Consider the following 19,911-nt stretch of genomic DNA (forward strand, 5'->3'; position numbering starts at 1 on the left):
GCAATGTGGTAAAAACTTTTCTAGAGTCATGTTTGTGAGAGATATCTATAAATGGGCGAGAGGGTGGTAGCCTTAAGGCAATTTCTTGGAGGAAAATAGCTGAGACGTTAGAAAAGACACATAATTTTATTGTGGACCAAAGACAAATGAAAAACCATTACGACTACCTCAAAGGCAAATATGGAGCTTGGTCAAAACTGAAAAACAAAACCAGAAATATCTATGATGCGTCAACAAACTCTTTTAAGCTGTCTGAAGAGGAATGGCAAATGGAAACAAAGGTCATATTCTTTATTTTTCTATTTTTTCCCTTTTTTAAGTTGTTTTATTTATTTATTTACACATAACTTTTATGTAAACAGTCCAATAAATATGTTGAAAAGTTGAGGATTGCACCACTACCATTTCCAGATCTTTGTGTTCAACTTTTTGACGGAGTTGCTTCCACGGGCATTGGAAGTTAGGAGCCGACCTCTTTTGTTCCTAATCCTACATGCATTGTTCCCCAAACACAAGAACAACAAAGTTCCAAAACATTATCCACACGTGTTGCTCCTCAAATACAAGAAACACACGAGCAACAAAGTTCAACATTGCCTTTGGTACAAGAGTCTTCTTCACATTCTCAATCTCAGAGAAAAAAACGAAAAAGAATTCAACCAAGTAGTTCAGTAAATGATGAGGAAGTGTCTAAGGTTGTCACTTCTATGCAAAATGCTTTGGACAAACAACCCATGGAATCTGAGGTGGGTGCTTGCATTGAAAAATTGGAGAAATTTGGGTGGGGAAGCCCGTTGTATGAGGAAACACTTCATCTTTTTAGTCTAGGCCCTGACTATAAGAATTTTGGTTGTGTTTGAAGGAGGATAAGTGTGAGGGTTGGGTTAAGTTCACGGGACGTCAACTTGGGCGTGTATAACTATTGCGATGTTTGTTTAGACATTAGAAGAAGATATTTTTATGCGCTCTTATGAAACCTTAGATGGTTTATATGCATATTAAACTTTTTGATGCACACTTTTGAAACCTTAGATGGTTTGTATGAATATTAGATACTTTGATGCGCTCTTTTGAAGCCTTAAATGGTTTATATGTGCATTAGATGTTTGTCGTTGTTTGGCCTTTGGAAGATGTTTGTTGGCTTTTATATAACTTTTATCGATGAATGTTATGATCAATGTTATCTTTAAAGATGATGTTGTCCTTTTCATTTGAATTTTGGAAGATGTTTTGGTCTTTGTATGGACTCTTGGCGTTAATGTTATGTGTTTTGCATTGCAAGGTTGTGGACAAGAACAAGTTAATTCTAATTATGGTGGTTGTTTATTTGTATTTGAAAAAAAAATCTTCGTCAAGAATAGAAAGGATAAGAGACAACACTTTAGCATTGAGCGGACATGCGTATACACAAGAATTGTTAAGTGGATCAAATATGTAATGTCATGAATTGATGCGTTTGTCACGTGATGCATACCTATTATTATGCAATTACTTTAAAGAAAAAAATTAGGTGCACTCAAGTAGGTATATGAGCATCGAAGAGAAAATGGCCATATTTTTGACAATAATTGTCACAATGAACGCTTTAGAATGATTAAATGGAGATTTTAACACTCGACGTGAACCATTAATAATTGTTTTCATGAAGTACTAACAGGAATGATGGAATTTGCGAGAGAAGTCGTAGGGTCAACATCCTTTGATGGAACCCCAAACACGTCAAAGCGATTTACACGACTCAAAGAAACATTTCAGGTATGTTTTGTCTTGATATACTGAATATTCTTAACATATATAAATACTATCTAATGTTTTCTATTTCATAAAAAAGGGGGCTATAGGTGCGCTTGATGGAACTTTGGTACATGTAGTTGTGCTCGTTAGTCAACAAGCTAGGTCTAAGGAAGAGGAAGAGGTGAATGCTATCAAAATGTTTTAGCGGTTTGTGTTTTTAATATGATATTCACATTTGTTTGGGCTGGATGGGAAGGCATTGCACATGATTCTCGAGTTCTGACAGAAGTTGCATGTAACCCAACTTCAGGAGTTCTGTTTCCTCCACCAAGTATGTTTCATTTTTTTCTTAACATTTAAACCTCGTTATGTTTTATACTTTTAAATTGTATTTTGTGGTTGCAGGTAAATACTATCTTTATGATGCCGCATATACCAATACTCGTGGATTTATGACCCCCTATCACAATACAAGGTATTGGTTTTCGACGCCGACGTGCCTTGACTAAGGAAGAACGGTTCAATCATGTTCATGCACAACTTAGAAATGTCATCGAGCGTGCATACAGGGTCTTGAAAGCAAGATTTCCAATTTTAAGATAAATGACTCATTACCCTTTAACAATACAAAAAGATGTGGTGATTGCTTGTTTCGCAATTCACAATTTTATAAGGAGATGCAATATTCAAGATCGATTGTTTATGGAGTATGATGAAAACATGTTTACCATCAAAGAACAAAGTGAAGGAATCGAGGAAGAAAGCATCGAGGAAGATGTTGGAGAAACACAATGGGGTCCCCAAGGCAGTGAATATATGACTGATTTGTGTGATCAGATTGCAAATCAATTAATGTTGAATGCTTGAAATTAATATCTGCAAGTGAACTATTTGTACGCAAACAATTATGTTAAAGGCTTGTAATGATTTTTTGTTTGTTGTTGTTTCCTTTGTTGGTCCTTATTTTGGTCTTTTTTGTTTTGGTGGTGATTTTGCTTTTAGAAATTTTGACTTTTTGTTCTAAATTATGAAAATTTGTAATATGTCAATATATTGAGTATCAATATATTTTCGTAAGCAAAAAAGAATTTAAAATTATATTTTAAAATTTTGATAAATAACATTTAATGTTGGCACTTAATACAATACTTATGGTAAACAATAATTTTCATTTAACATTTACTCCAGAAAGAGATATAATGATCTTTTTTACTCAATCAGCACTTAACACAAAATGTTTGGTAAACAAGAAATCCAATATGCACTTACTCCAGTCAGACCTCTTACCACAGTCAGATATCTTACCTGAATCAGCACTTAACTAAAAATATTGATAAACTACCCCTTAAGATTACTTCTATTGGGAAAACACAAATGGTTAAGAACTACAAGATTAATATTCTTTTTGACTATATTGGGAAAACACTTATATCTCATAAATCTCTTTCCTTTCTATCTTTTATTGAAATTATATGGTTTAGATTTAAATTAATATCATTTTCTTTATCAATAAAAAATAATATCAATCAGTAAAATTTTAAATCAAAAATTATATAAAAAAAATGCATTTTTATTCTTTTTAATTTGACACTAGTATTAACATTTTTTGTTATTTGTTTTATCATTAAAATTTTCCAATTTTCATATGAAACAATAAAAGTGATTTAATTCGTAAAGTGAAACAATACTTTAGTGTTTCACATCACATTTCACGTCAGTTTTGGTTTATTTTCACATTGTGAAACGATATACATTGTTTCATCATGTGAAATAACACTATATTGTTCCATCATGTGAAATAACACCTTATTATTTCGCATACGCAATGTTGTGTTTCACATCATTGATTTAACCCTATAAACGGGACCATCACCCAATAGCGCTATTTGATGAATAAAACATATTTTAGGAAAGTGGTTTAGGTAGACCAAAGGGATGCAATCAGCTCTCCTTGAAGTCCCTTGGAGCCAATCGGTTGCTTGAAACTTGACATGATAAAGGCGCATTTCATGTCAACTTTTGTTTTCTTTTTTGGTTCTCAAATTCTAAAACAGTACTTTATTGTTTTACATTAGCATATTACATTGTTTCACAATAGGAAATAACACTTTAATGTTTCACATCAGCTTTGTCATATTATTTCATTGCATGAAATAAAACTTTGTTGTTTACTGGTGATGTTTTTAATTACAACTTGTTTATATTTACAATATTTTTGTTTTCTCATATGATGTTTTTATTATTTAAAGATGAAATATATTACATAAAGAGGTATGTTTTTCTATACGTTACCATTAAATAATATATATATATATATATATATATATATTAGAAAGAAAACGAGTAAAAACTAAATTATAATACATAAAATTAATAAAAATTAACTATATTATTTGGATTAAAATGATTAGATCAGATTCTCAAACCWTTTAGTATTTGATAATAGTCCTATATATAGTAATTAGTAAATAGTATATAGTATATTGATTGTTTCATCAAACACATTAGTTTGAGAAGATTTAAACAATTAAAGTCTATAAATGATAAAACCCTGATTCTACAATAAATTGCAACATAAGACCAATACAGGAATCTATAGTTTTCATACATATCATCTTTTAATTCTATGATGCATATAATTCTTGGGACTCCATGGGAGATGACCAGTACCTCAAAAGTGATTCCACAGTCAACCTCCGAGTTGCGCTAAGCATCGAGATGAAAAACCGACAACCATCTATTTTGTATTCTTCCAGCGGATCCCTGTGCCCAAAGCTCCTTACATTCACCTGCACCCAAATATGAACTTTGATATTTAACAAATTTATCATGATAAAGTATTCACATGTGAATCTTAATTAAAAACTTTGTTATTTGTTACAAAAAGAAAAAAAAAACCTTCAACTCAATAGCAAAGTTGCAATAAATGACCAATTAAAGTGTTCAGATTCCATTTTAGCAAATACAATAGGTAATTTATATAGTATGCTGGTTAAAAATCTCATGTAACTTGAAATATTTTTTCCATTGCAAACCTTGAAATGAACCGATTATGATAATAGCATACCGCTGAATTTAGTCTGTTCATGTTTACAAGATGATCCCTCCAAAAACAATCTAGGGACTTCACAAGAACCGCTCTCTGGAGTCAAGACAAGAAAAAAAAATATCATGTAAAAAATATGAAATAGAATTATAATATTAGCATTAAGAAAAAAAGTACCTCAATTTCTTTTACATATTCTTCAGCATAACCAGATTCTTGAATGGTGTTTGTATATGAAGCGATTAATAAATCACCAAGGTACTTGCGCAGAAGATTAGCAGTAACTCGATATCTTCCATCTCTGCAGTCGATAAGAAAAACCTCTTGTATTCGAATTAAGAAATAGAAAAGTGAAAGAGAGTCAATAATTAATGTTTTAGTGTACGCACTTGAGCGAATCATCCGAGCATATGGCTAGCCAGCGCTTCAATGAAGAAGTCCTTTTACGTATACCTCTAAAAGCATTCAGAGGTTGAGGTAAATTTGGAAGACACAATTCATTATCACTTGATTCATTAACATTAGCAAGTGATCGCATCAAAGATTCCACCGTAATTCCTGTACATGACTCTGGATAAACCCCAKATATGATTTAGTCCATATTAAGATTTTGTCTAAGTTCCAGGTTAAGATGAGACTGAAACTACACCTCACCATCCAATATCTTCCCAGAAACTGCAACGAAATCCTTTAAGAGTTCGTCTAAGTTCCAGCTGCTTGGATGCTATGAAAAACATATAGATCATAGAGATCAGATCGATGCAACTGATAAGAATTTTAATCGAGGCACTAGGGTAAGGAGATTCAATACCTTCAACGGATCAACATTTCCCAAAACAAGTTCATCTACAACTGCTTGCATGTACCTGATTCCATGCACACAACATTCAGATAACAAGGGCAAAACTAACATAACAACACAGACAGACAATTAAGTTGCGATAATTATGGTCTATAAAATGATAATATATACAATGGCACATTTTGATGTATTATGGACAAAAGAAATAGAAACAGACTCTATGTTCCTATTACAAGCAGCCTATGAGTCATGGTGTTAACTTGGTTCCTGATATTGGAGGCTTGAAAAGTAATGGGTACATCAAAATTACAATGGTCTTTGATTTAATAATACTGAGCACATTCATAAGAAGGATTAAATTGAACCACAAACAAATATACAGACTAGTAAAGTTGTATTACAAGGTAGAAGATGTCTGGCAACTCTAGAAACAAGTTTTTATCATGAAATAGTTGAAGGCAAAATGAATCTGGGAAGAACTTAAATCATACAACTGAACAATCAGACTTGGACTATATTTCTCTTTCCATCTTTCTTCCCTTTTTGGGCTCTAGGAGTAGATAAAGTTGTTTCAAAATGTTTTTCACTATTATAAAAAATGGAGTGAGTTACAAATTTAGTCCCGGTGGTTTAACACCCCGGGTCCCTATTCTGAAATATCTATGGATTACATCCATGTGACTGCATTTTATAACATATTGGGTCCCTAATTTTAACTCCATTAAATTTTTTATGTTAAATAGGTTAAGTACAGGGTTATTTTCGTCATTCTATTTCTTTTTTTATTTTCTACTAAAAACAACAGGGACCAAACATGTAATTTACTCTATAGATCATATTATAATAATATATATCTATACTATATTATAAAACATTTGACAAAAACTCTAAAAAATCATTTTTCATGCACAAAGTACTGTTTATTGATGCATATTACTTAGAATTCAAGATTACAAGTAAATTATACGTATGTACAACTTATTAAAGCTTTATGTTTGAATTCTTGTAACTAACTGCAGATAAACATACTCAAATAAAGAATAAACATTTCATTTTAAATATAAAAAATTTAAAATATAACAAAGATAATTATTGAGTTCTAATAGAATACTTAATTATTATCTTTATAAAATATATTTAACAATAAAAAATAAATTACTTCRTWATTAAYCTTAAATTAAATTATAATWAAAAGAAATTACACAAAAGAACGAGAACTTATAAATAGTTAATTTGATACTAATTTCAATATATATTTTTTTAAAAACTTTATGATATCTTAAAATGTATATTTTATTCAAAAATAAAAACATTATCATTTTCTCAAACCCACATAAAACCGTATTATAGCATCGATGGAGACAGATAATAAAACAAAACATTAAAATCAAGATGTATTTCGTTGTATTACGCGAGTACCCTTCTAGTATATATATATATAATATATGTATATGTCTATCTGGCGACACAGGAACCATTCCCCCTTATCATCTCCGGCATATACAGGACACCCCCCCAACCTCTCATCTCCGGCAAACACAGGGACCATTCCCTTCTCTGCCGAACACAGATCGAACGACAAAGACCGATTCCCCCACTTGTCCTTGGTCTTCTTCTTCGCCCACTTCTTTTTCTCCCTCCTCTTAGTGAGCCCTCTTCCCCTTCCCACCTCCATCGCTGCAACTACACCACCACAACTGCAAGCCTAGGAAAGGCAAATCCCTCCCACTCCCCATTTTTCCGGCGAAAGAGACCGTCCATTTTCTCCGGCGAAACCCTCCACTTTCTCCTGTTTTCCGATGAAAACCCTCCTTTCTCATTTTTTGGCGAAAATCCTCCCATTTCTCTCGTTTTACTCCATTCTTTCTCCTGTTTGTGGACTTTGAAGCGCAGAGATTGAGAAACATGGATTCAACGGCCCGATAGTGATAGAAATGGTGGCCATGGTTAGTTTTTTGAAGATCTGCTGCTCAATCTGGTTTCTTCTAGTTCTGCTCTTCTATCGTCGTCGACCTGATTTAGATTTTTCAATTTAGGGTTTGTATTAGACATTTAGCTATGTTTAGTACATGGGACGGGACAAGACAGGACGGGACAAACCTCAATGTCCCATGTTTGGTGCAGCACGGGACAGAACAAGAACTCATTGTCCCACGTTTGGTTGACATGGGACAGGGACAAGAACTGAGATAAGGTGGGACAGCATGACACAAAAGAGGCTTTCTCTTGTTCCACCTATAACTAAAATATTACTAATTTACCCTAGTTTGATATATAACCTTAATATGGTATTTGTTCTAATGGTCATCACCGCTAGTTTCGGCTACTGCCCACCTCCTCTTCATTACAACAACATCCTCCACCTCCTCCACAACCACTATCCACCACCGTTCATCGCCACCTCTACCATAGTCGACCACTACCGCCTTTCGCCACCTCCAGCTCCTCTACTACAACCACCTCCTTCACCATCTCCACAACCACTGACTACCATCCTCCATTGCCACCTTTATAACCACCGTCGGCCACCGACCACCACCAACATTACCACTGTTGGCCACCTCCAACTCCTCCTATACCGCAACAACCTCCTCCACAACAACTATCAATTGCCACCTCTACAACCATCAGCCACCGACCACCACCCTCCATTGCCACCTCCAACTCCTCTACTGCAACAACCTTCTCCACAACCACCGTCGACCATCGACCACCACCGTCCATTGCCACCTCACCTCCACCATAACCACCACCACCACTATTTTCACTAAATCAACCACAACTATCTCCTCCATTGTTGTCAACCGCCACCACAACCACAACCGCAATCAATTGGAGATATGTTTGTAGTAGGCATTTTTGGTGTTGTGTTGATGATGTTAATGATTAATGTTTAGGATTGATCTCTTAATTTTTGAATTAATTTAGGTTTTTGATTGTCGTTTGGGTTGAAGAATGAGGCAGAGAAAAAAGAAAATTGCATGCCGGAATGGTTGCCGGAAAACCTCTTAATCAACGAGAGGGAAGAGGGACACATGGCAATATGATATTGGGGTTTGTTTTGGCTGTTTTTATTTTTTAATGTAAAATGAGAAAAATGCATAAAATGACCAAACTATCTATTGTTTGCCGCGCACATGACCACTTTAACAGACAGATTTCAAACGGAGTTAGATTTAGGGACCCAATGCGTTATAAAAATGCAAACCACAGGGTTGTAATCCATAGATATTTCAAAATAGGGACCCAGAGTGTTAAAATACATAAAAAACAGGACCCAATTTGTAATTCACTCTAGAAAATGTAATACAAACAAGTATACGAGCTGTCAATGCAATAGTAATTGGTGATTGTCTAAAGGACTATTCTTTGTGTCTAAAGTAACAGATCTTATCAGATTGATCAATGTTTACTAACAAATTTAGTAATTACGATCTTTTCCTATAATCTGTTCGATCCCAAAACATGATGGCGGCAAACGAGTACATGAAAATGGCATGGATTTAAGAAAAGTATGCCTAGCTTTTATTTTCCTGTTCTCAGATAAACTACTGGTGCACAAAATTCCTCTAATGTCAACCTACAAATAAGAATACATGGTTAAATGCAGCCACAGCAGTAAGCTCGAACCTCAACATGCAGTTTTACTTATACAATGCGAGTTTAAAAGATTCTGTACCATTTTCATCCTTGTATATATTTGGGTATCCAATCAGGGGCCAGATCACTGTATGTTGAATAATAATCTCTGTAGTGTTCCATAAATGCACTTAGCCACACTACTCACATGCCCTTTTAGTGTTACAGGCTATTAAAAATAACTATATTGTTCGGTAGTATGTACATAGATCAGAGCTTACAAACTAATCGTGTGTAGTCTTTATAGACCAGTTCAAGCATGATAAATAAGAGTTTCCAAAAAAAAGCTGGCTAGACTTACCAAAAGAGACCAAAGGAATCTGAAGTATTAAATATTTAGCATAAAAAGCGAAAAATAGAAAAGAGTTTTATCCTAAAAATAGTTGGGTTCACCAAGATATGAAACCACCACATTTCAGGCAATGAACCGATCCAGAAATAGTGGAACACCAACAGCCACTTTCCACTCTCTACTATCAAAAAAACAAGTCTTTCGCTGTATCATAATTATTCAGATATCCTTGTCTTTTTCCCCAACATTATATTTACATAACCACATGTCTCATATCGACGTCCTCTTTAATTAATTCTCATTTTTACACCAATCTGAAGGTTTAATCTGACGACATCCAAACCATTTTAAGTCTATCCGAACCTACTGATAGTAATTCTCATTGGAAGGACTTTTCTGTCCAAATAATTAAGTACAGAACATACTGATAGTAATATTATAAGAGTGATCTTAGTAAAAAAGACACTCACTGGAGAATGTGATGTGAACAACTCTCAGAATCRCYAGTTAAAATTATCTGACGAAGATCATAAACATGCTTCCTTTGCACCTGGAACCAAGTATGCAATCAGTTACACAACCATAAAAGGCTAAGATGTCAGATTGATCTGAAAAAATAATGCAATAATACAATCAAATAATGAAAAAAGAACAATAAACATTGATGAAAAGAGAATCTGAGAACACTTCATATAGTATAATACTTCCTTCATATAGAAACTGATTTTCAGGTCAAGACTCCAACAGCAACTCTAAGCACAATTTGACATACAAACTTGAACTAGGAAAAAGAAAACAATCATAACCAAGAAACATAGATCAAAGGATGAACAAATTAAAGAAAATGTACATGGTGATTTTTACTATAAAATATGTACCTCTAGCACTTCATCAAACTCTACAAGGCTCTTTCTTATGTTGAAGAAATACTTTTCTGTGGAAACTTGAAGAGACAGAAGCTGAAATTATTGTAATAACTTGAATTAGCAGTTGGAAGATAATATAATGCATGTTAAACTGAATGAATGGTAAATGATATAAGAGGAAAGAAATGTCTTAGGAGAAGCATGGAACTTTTAACACTTAACCAAAGTACCCTTATACTCTGAATATTCTCTTCATATAAATATCAAGCTACAAGGCCTTGCAGTCCAATTTCTGCAGAACTCTGTAAGAGTACATTTTCCAACTTCTTTTTCTAGATGTTTAGGGTCAAAAGAATATGTATTATCATTCAAAAAGAGATACCCTGAATATATAGATGGACTTGTGTGTCTCAAGACACAAACATAACAAAACCTTAATAAAGCATTGATTTATCTAAGAAAGTTCTTCGAGGTGGATCACATGCCAGTTGCAACATATCAGGTTCAAAACCAATCTTGCACAAGGGCTTCTTCAAGATGTCAGCAAGGTGGTCGATTTGATTTTGATGTGRCCCAAATGGAAGGAGGCTTTGTAAGGTTGCACRTTCAAATAACTAGGGTGGTAGTGCATATTGTATTTACTGAAGAAAAATCCGAAAAAATAGACATACAGTTAGGATGAGGGCTGTGAAGCAAGGCCATAATGAAATAAATAAAATAAATCCTAAAGCTAACCTGCAAACTAACAAAATACAAGAAGCTCATAACAGAATAAAAGACTATTTCTAACACTCCTCAAGGGGGAGAATTTGTGTAGCTCGCTGCAACTGTAGTGGATCTGATGCAATTTTAGACCAAAGTGTTTCTAAGCCCACTACTTGGAAAGTCTACACTAGACGGCCCAAGGCCCATAAAGAGAATTAGTTAAGTTCTTGTTATAAAATAAGGTCGTGTGGGAGAGGGGAAGGCAGGCAGAATAACAACCTTTTTGTTAGGATCATAGCTCTTGGCTGTGAGGAGTAAATTACTTCCCTGGGATCCTTCTGTGGATTGTATTTCTTCTCCCTTTCTTTCATTTGTAACCATTTTTAGCCGTTCATATTAATCAAAGTAAGACGTAATCACTCCGATTACGTATCATTGGTCCGACCTGCCGGATTCGATGGAGACTCGTCTTCATGGCCGATTGGAGAATCACGAAGAACATATTCAACAGCTGCAAACAGATGTTCAGGGAATAAAAATGTCCCTGGAAACTATGAAGGAAGACCAGACAGAACGAAAGGAATGTTGGGCATATATGTTGAGTTGGGTGAAACAGCAGCAGGGTAAGCATCACGAAGCAGGAGGTTCTCAAACAGACTCTGATGGTTTATTTCCGGGTAACGTCAATTCGGAGAGAGCGGGACAGAGTCTACACTATGCGGCGAAGAAGATCAAACTTCCAGAATTTGCTGGTTTCGATCCTCGTGGATGGATTGCTAAGGCTGAGTTGTACTTTGAAATTCATGAGACTCCCAAAAATCTTCGAACGCGACTGGCTCAAATTAGTATGTCGGGAGTAGCTCAACACTGGTTTACAGTGGTCAAGGAGATCCATGGAGATTTGACATGGAAAAAATTGACACAGGAGATGTTACAGAGGTTTAGCGGACTGGAGATCCAGAATCCGTATGAGCAGTTGTCAACCATCAGACAGGTAAATTCGATCCATGATTACATAGATGATTTTGAGTATTTGCTTTCCCTAGTTCCTCGTTTGCCCAAATCTCAAGCTCTAGGGTATTTTTTGGCTGGACTGCAACCGGAGGTGAGGCGATGGGTTCGCCTTCATCGTCCTCAGAATCGTTTGGATGCGATGTATTTAGCGAAGGATGAGGAGATCCTGCATCCATCTGAAAACTCAGCTTTGATTTCCCGTTATTGATACTCTTCTTCAAATGATCGATATTCTTCTTCAAGTGAAAAAAACCAATCTGGACTGCCTTTTGGTCTAGTGGGCCAAGGAGCACCTAAGGCCCATATGCCTGGAAATGTTGGGCCTGATCGTAGACACTCCATACGATCTGAAAATTCTAGGGCGCCTTCTATGTCAACAGTAGCTGGTCCCTTGAAGAACGATTTATCACAGAATTCTTCTGCTCGTTATCGTGGCTCTCGTACGTTGACTCGATCGGAGTGGGAAGAAGGGGTTATGTTTTAAGTGCGGTCAACAGTTTGGACCTGCACATAAGTGTCCCGAAGCAAATTTTCGTGTGATTTTGTTAGCTGATGATGAAGAATCAGAAATCGAGGGTGACCTTCGTACGGTTAATCTGATAAAAGAGGAGGAAACATTGGACATTACGAAAGGAGAAATTGGTGAGTGCTCGGTTATCGAGTTTATGAACACAGGTGACATTTCCAGATCTACGTTAAATACGGTCAAACTGAACGGGCTGTTAAATGGAATTCCGATTGTCATACTGGTGGACAGTGGTGCTACTCATAATTTCATTTCTTCTCGTTTAGCAAATGCCTTGAATATCTCGGTTTCGTCGTTCTCCGGGTTACACATCAAATTAGGCGATGGACACAAGGTTTTTGTGTCTAAAAAGTGTGCTGGGGTGTTAATCACGATGGGTACTTGTGAATTTGTTATTGATGCGTTGTTATTCGATATGGGAAATCTGGATATGGTTCTGGGAATTGAATGGTTACGAACCCTGGGAGATGTCGTTCACAATTGGGAGTCCCAATCAATGAAGTTTCGGCACCACGGCCAGGAGGTTTGTTTACAAGGGAGTTCTTCGTCATCATGCCATGCTTCGTTACAAAGCTGGTTACTAAATACTGAGGCATTATTGGATTCGCATGATCACTCAGCTGATAACATTTCTAGACTCTCGCCCTTGTTGTCCCAGCAACGATCACAACAATTACAACAATTGTTCTTTGATTTTGTTCCTGCTTTCAATGAGATAACGGGGTTACCTCCTACCCGTAGCAAAGATCATGACATTAATCTCCTGCCTAATCAAGGTCCTGTTTGTGTTCGGCCTTACCGTTATCCACACGCACACAAGACAGAGATTGAACGACAGGTTCAAGAGCTATTGTCCTTGGGAGTCATTCGGCCAAGCAATAGTGCGTTTTCTAGTCCGGTGATTTTGGTTCGTAAAAAAGACCAAACGTGGCGAATGTGTGTTGACTATAGAGCGTTAAATAAGGTTACGGTACCGGATAAATTTCCAGATGAATTATCGCGCGCCAATTTTTTCACGAAGTTGGATTTGAAGTCTGGTATAACCAGATTAGAATGAAGCCGGAAAGTGTGGAGAAGACAGCTTTTCGAACACACGATGGGCATTACGAGTACCTCATAATGCCATTTGGTCTCACCAACGCTCCCGCTACGTTTCAAGCTATCATGAACGATATTTTTCGTCCTCACTTACGAAAATTTATCGTGGTTTTTTTTTATGATATTTTAATTTATAGCCCAACTTGGGAGCAACATATCTGTGATCTCGTCGCCACGTTGAACATACTCTTGACTCATCAGTTTGTGGTAAATAAGAAGAAATGTTCTTTCGGTCAGTCTTCGGTGGAATATCTTGGCCATATCATCAGTGGGAAGGGCGTTTCCATGGATCCCAAGAAGGTTCAAGTTGTGATCGATTGGCCTACTCCGAAACAAGTTAAGGGTGTTCGGGGTTTTCTGGGACTTACGGGTTATTATCGTTTGTTCGAAATTACGGTTCTATTGCCAAACCGTTGACCGAATTGACTAAGGATAATTTCTATTGGAATGACTCGACTCAGCAATCCTTTGATTTTTTAAAGACAACCATTACAGTGCTCTGGTGCTCGCTTTACCTAATTTCTCGATTCCGTTTGTGGTTGAATGTGATGCCTCGGGTCAAAGAATCGGAGCAGTTTTGATGCAACAAAACCGGGCTATAGCATTTTTCAGTAAGGCGCTTCGTGATCGGAACCTTGCAAAATCGGCATACGAAAGAGAAATTATGGCTTTGGCTCTGTCTGTCCAGCATTGGCGAAGTTACCTGTTGGGAACTAACTTTGTGGTATATACGGATCATAAGAGTCTCAAACATCTCTTACATCAACGTATTACCACTTCCGATCAGCAAAATTGGGTCGCCAAGCTTCTCGGATATCATTTTGATATTTGTTATAAGGCGGGAAAGAAAACAAAGCTGCTAATGCCTTATCCAGACGTGACGATGAAGGGGAAATGAAGGTTATGAATTATCAGCCGGTTTGGGTGCAAGGTGCTCAGCTTTTGGAAAAAATCAAATCGGATAATATCATCCGGCAGTTAATCAAAGACTGCCAACAAGATCCTCTTTCTCATCCTGGATACACGGTTCATAAAGGTATTTTGTACCATAAAGGCCGATTAGTGATTTCACGAAATTCCAAGTGGCTTCCGGCATTGTGGCAAGAATTCCATACAACAGCTAGCTACTGGTGGACATTCAGGATACTACCGAACTTATCGGCGTCTAGCGGCGAATCTTTATTGGCCAGGCATGACCACTACAGTACAGCGTTTTGTACAGGAATGCGACATCTGTCAAAGATGTAAATCGAGCTCGTTAATTCCAGCGGGTTTACTGCAGCCGTTGGAAATTCCAGCAGCTATATGGGAGCATTTATCAATGGATTTTATTGTGGGATTGCCTAAGTCCAAGGGTGTTGACGCGGTGTTAGTTGTGGTGGATCGACTATCTAAGTATAATCATTTTATTCTTCTCAAACACCCATACACAGCCCGAAACATTGCGGATATCTTTGTTCGCGAGATCATTCGGCTTCATGGGATACCAAAATCCATTGTAAGTGATCGGGATCCTTTGTTTATGAGTCATTTCTGGAAGGAGATTTTCCGGTTACAAGGAACCCAATTGCACATGAGTTCCTCTTACCATCCCGAATCGGACGGACAGACAGAGGTTATAAATCGTTGTTTGGAAGCTTATTTACGTTGTTTTGCCATTGATCAACCCCGTTCGTGGTCGTTGTGGGTATCATGGGCTGAATTTTGGTATAATTCTTCGTTTCACGGATCAACCGGATTACTTCTTTGAAGTTGTTTATGGTCGTAAACCACTGTGTAACGCAATTTATTCCCGGAGAAGTCCGTGTAGAGGTGGTCGGACAGGAGTTAAAAGATAGGGATGAGGCGTTAACACCTCATGAAGACACAAGCTGACAAGAAAAGACGTGACATTTCGTTTAAAGTCGGCGAACAGGTTTATGTCAAGTTACGTCCCTATCGACAACTTTCGGTGACTCAACGAATCAATCAAAAGTTGGCACCTCGCTATTATGGCCCGTTTATGATCATGGAGAAGGTTGGTCCGGTCGCCTACCGTTTACAGCTTCCTCCTTCCTCCAAGGTTCATCCAGTCTTCCATATTTCTCTTCTAAAGAAAGTTGTCCAAGGTGCTTCGGTGGAACCCTCCTTGCCTGCAGAATTTGATTTGGATGTTTCAGATCAATTGTTTCCGGAGGCCATTCGAGCTACGCGTTCTTACGTCCGTCAAGGAGAAACTGTGCTTCAATGGCTTATTCAGTGGCAAGGTCGTTCTTTGGAAGAGGCCACTTGGGAGGATGCGATTACTATTCGTAGTCAATTTGATGCAAGTCTTGAGGACAAGACCATTTTTGAAGGAGAGCCAAACGATGAAATTTTAGACCAAAGTGTTTCTAAGCCCACTACTTGGAAAGTCTACACTAGACGGCCCAATGCCCATAAAGAGAATTAGTTAAGTTCTTGTTGTAAAATAAGGTCGTGTGGGAGAGGGAAGGCAGGCAGTATAACAACCTTTTTGTTAGGATCATAGCTCTTGGCTGTGAGGAGGGAATTTCTTCTCCCTTTCTTTCATTTGTAACCATTTTTAGCCGTTCATATTAATCAAAGTAAGACGTAATCACTCCGATTACGTATCAGGATCCATGCTTGTTTGTGTCAGGATGTCAGTTTAATCTACCAAATATGAAAGTGTTGAATAGATGGAGCGTGAAGTGAATGATCTGATGGAGATCCTGATGCACAATACTTGAATTTCCAACTCCCTTTGCCAAAATTGAATGATTACAATGAATTCCAGCAATTCGAGAGGTTGGTTCTCTCCAAAGGCACTTGCCAATTTCATGGATATTAAATCCCCCTTTCTTTCTCTCTCTCCTCGGGTATTTATCACGTTGTCTCCATCTTCCTAACTGAATATACTTAAGTCTACTTTCACTACCTGTTGAACATTCCCACAAAGTTAGGAATTTGTTTCCTAATTTATAAGAAACTAGGAAACTAAATTACCTCGATGTTAAATATTTTACAGATGTTTTAATGAAGTTAGTTTCCTAATCAAATTTTATAGGAGTAGGTATACGCAGATATATATGTGTATGTATATATATATATATATATCTCATGGATATGTATTACCTTCAATCTGCCTGTAGGCATGCAGAGGAACATAATAAAACAAAATAAAAGAATTCATATATTGAACTATACGGATAGTAAAACTAAATCTGAGTGAGGCTGAATAAGGAATAAACAAGTATTTTAGTGTTCCAAACTATGAAATCACACCTGTCCAACAATTGAATCACCTTCAATTGGTACATCCTCGTCATTAGTAATCCTTGATATGAGTTTCACAGCCCATTCAGTGTCAAAGTTGAACTTTTGAAACATKTCATCCTGCAAACTRTAACATTGATAGGTCGAGAATTACCCACCATCATATTTGATGGAACTGAATAAGAGAAKAAAACGAAAAASATGGCAAACAMGTATAAATATAGCATAGCAGCAGCAACATGGAGATGATCATTKAGCTGTAGTAATAGCATGATACACCAAATTGAGAACAACGTTGTGCAACCGGAATCTTGTACAATGAACAATGGAGAGCATATTTGCTCTGGAWAATCATGTAATTTCCGAARGATTAACATTAAATATATTAAATSGCCTTATATATAAATATAAAAGGAAGTGTTCAAACGAGAACACCTGTGATTTACGCAAATGRACTTGTAAGCCCACCATTMTGTTCTAAGTCACGGTTTTAGAAAGATTTAGGGAGCAGTAAAATATTAAATAAATATGTACTACCTCTTTKTARRAATATTGATGGCATGCAAGGGTAAAATGGGAAAAAACTGCAAATCACATATTGGACAGAGCCGATGATTGTGGATATGATCATCACTGGTTTTCGTTTTTTCAAAGCATTATTACATCATTATTGCAACGAAATCACATCATTATCAGAGAAAAATCATATCATATAAAGTCTTCGATCTATTAAAGCATGATCACATTATTATCACATTATTATCACATCATTATCGACAATGAAGGCATCGGCATAAGAAGTCTTCAATGAAGATAACAACATTTAAGGGATAAAGACAAATCTAAGATAGCTGAAAATTGTTGATAAATACTAATTTGTTTTCATCCATTCTAATTTTTATTATGGGTTAATTAATTTGGAGACCCATAAGTGTTCTCGCATTTTTGTAAAACAGGGGTGTTCTCATTTGAACCCCTACCTATGTGTGTGTGTGTGTGTGTATATATATATATATATATATTGTCGTGGATTTTTGAACCCATGATGATTGATAGAGGCTTCTGTTTTGTTTTGTTTGCCAGGAATACAAGTGACTGTAAATTACTATGCAGCAACCATATTTTGTCATGGAAAATATGACCAACTTTATTTATCACTTTCTGCAATAGTCCCCATGGTATCAGGGAGATTTGTCAATTATATGAAAAATGGATTATCGGGCTCCTCGATGGATAAAAATATYATTATTCTTTCATACTTTTTCACTCGCATACTAAAACAAAAAGAGTTACCAATTATGTACTTATACTCTCATAATTGCATCAACAACATCATTTTTATCCAATTTTAATTAATTATCTAACATAAATCATAAATAACAGTCAAGATAATTAACATTATCTTCATGAAATTGTTCTTCCACTTGTTTTCTTGCCTCCGATTGACCATCATGTCGGTTGATTAGATTAAAATTGCATAAATGATGTTGTGTTGATAAGAACAACAATGAAGCAAACATAAGTGGTTTCGAACATGCGTGCCGGGGGGGGGGGGGAGGTCAAAAGACCATCATCCACATCAACATCAGATTTTTTTTACCTTGGTTTTAATTTTGTTAAGAATTATGTACCACTAACTTCTTATGCATTTTATGTGCAGGATGAGGATGTTGCTTGGTGGATTGACTATTGCGCTACTAGTCATGTTTGCAAGGACAGCAAATGGTTACGATATACGAACCAATGCAAGATGGATCCGTGCTAATTATGGGCAACGAATCAACTGTTCCTATCCTTGGATATGGAAATGTCGTGTTGAAATATATTTATGGAAAACAATTACTCTGGTCTTATTGGTGTTTTCTTTGTAGCAGCAATTAGGAAGAATTTGGTTTCCCGTAATGTGTTGAATCAATGTAGTTACAAACAAGTGCTTGAATCCGACAAGTATATCTTGTAAGGAATTGAAACATCGTCCAATGGAGGAACGATGACAAGGGTTGTCCGATGACAAAGTCAACACTACTACTCCTCTCGACTAATGGAGGAACGAATTACCTGAGAAATGATACAAGATTGCTTCAAAATTTTCCAAGTGTTATCTCTGAAAACTTGCCTTCGGAGATCTGGAATCCCAGAATTTAGAGTCCGGAAGATGAACAAAAATGTCTAAGTGGTAAATCTGAAGAGTTGTCTCCAGAAGTTCAGATTTCAGAGTTCAGATTAATAGCGAAACCAACCAAGTCATAACTCTAAAGAGTTGTATTTCAGAGTTAGGAGATTAACTTTGAATGATCAATTCAGAGTTAGAGATAGAAGATTTTCAGATCAAAGGCTTCTCAGAAACGAATACTTCTATGATAGTAGAACACGTGTAAATGTGTAATTAGCTTGTCATGTAAATCATGTAATTGTATCTTTCCTGTTGTAGTATAAATAGGAGTTGGTTAAATTGTGTAAATATATTCGATATTTCAATTGTATAGATTTCTCTCATCATATTCAATTGTAAACAATCTTTGATATTCAATATACATGATGATTGCCTTGATCAAATACTTTTCTTGTTAACAATATTTTGTGTTCTTACATTCTTGACTAAGATTCATATTAGGGGACTTGCAAAAACTTCAAAGTCTATCAAAGTGTGTTCTTGCTTTCTTTGCTCAACTTCAGTATCCTTCAAATGATTCCATGGCTCAATCTTGCTCGAACGTTCAAATATCTCTTCACACTTCAAAAACTTGTTTCAAATCATCTTCGTCCGTTTTGAAAATGAGGTTAACCAAGGATCAAAGAGTCCATCTCATTTTGAGCCTACTAAAGGAGAAGCAACTGTTATTTGAAGAATTTATGGAGCTGTCAATAATTGCATCAAAGATCTCGGCGATCCTGTCAATTAAGGGTGTTACCCCTGATTTCCAGCATTCTGTT

At 36.2% G+C, this 19,911-nt stretch overlaps 2 protein-coding genes across 2 annotated transcripts in view; one reads left to right on the forward strand and one right to left on the reverse strand.

The window, feature by feature from the left end:
• The first annotated feature begins 1,956 nt into the window (after positions 1 to 1,956).
• Positions 1,957 to 2,601, forward strand: LOC112516755. The gene is made up of 3 exons (XM_025123970.1): positions 1,957 to 2,065; positions 2,140 to 2,209; positions 2,409 to 2,601. The coding sequence occupies exons 1-3, from the start codon at positions 1,957 to 1,959 to the stop codon at positions 2,599 to 2,601; spliced, it is 372 nt and encodes a 123-aa protein (XP_024979738.1).
• A 1,618-nt stretch (positions 2,602 to 4,219) lies between these two features.
• The window catches only part of LOC112517396 (protein translocase subunit SECA2, chloroplastic-like), an 18,920-nt gene continuing 3,228 nt past the window's right edge, over positions 4,220 to 19,911 (reverse strand). Inside the window, exons 2-10 of the mRNA XM_025124810.1 lie at positions 16,987 to 17,104; positions 10,392 to 10,472; positions 9,984 to 10,063; positions 5,592 to 5,646; positions 5,435 to 5,504; positions 5,170 to 5,350; positions 4,958 to 5,081; positions 4,802 to 4,876; positions 4,220 to 4,523 (exon numbers count right to left, since the gene is read on the reverse strand). Coding sequence (XP_024980578.1) covers positions 4,359 to 4,523; positions 4,802 to 4,876; positions 4,958 to 5,081; positions 5,170 to 5,350; positions 5,435 to 5,504; positions 5,592 to 5,646; positions 9,984 to 10,063; positions 10,392 to 10,472; positions 16,987 to 17,104 — 949 coding nt within the window. The 3' untranslated portion in view covers positions 4,220 to 4,358. The remainder of the gene's footprint in view (positions 4,524 to 4,801; positions 4,877 to 4,957; positions 5,082 to 5,169; positions 5,351 to 5,434; positions 5,505 to 5,591; positions 5,647 to 9,983; positions 10,064 to 10,391; positions 10,473 to 16,986; positions 17,105 to 19,911) is intronic.

This window comes from Cynara cardunculus (assembly GCF_001531365.2).
Source record: "Cynara cardunculus var. scolymus isolate 2C chromosome LG 8, CcrdV1, whole genome shotgun sequence".
Taxonomy (NCBI): domain Eukaryota; kingdom Viridiplantae; phylum Streptophyta; class Magnoliopsida; order Asterales; family Asteraceae; genus Cynara; species Cynara cardunculus.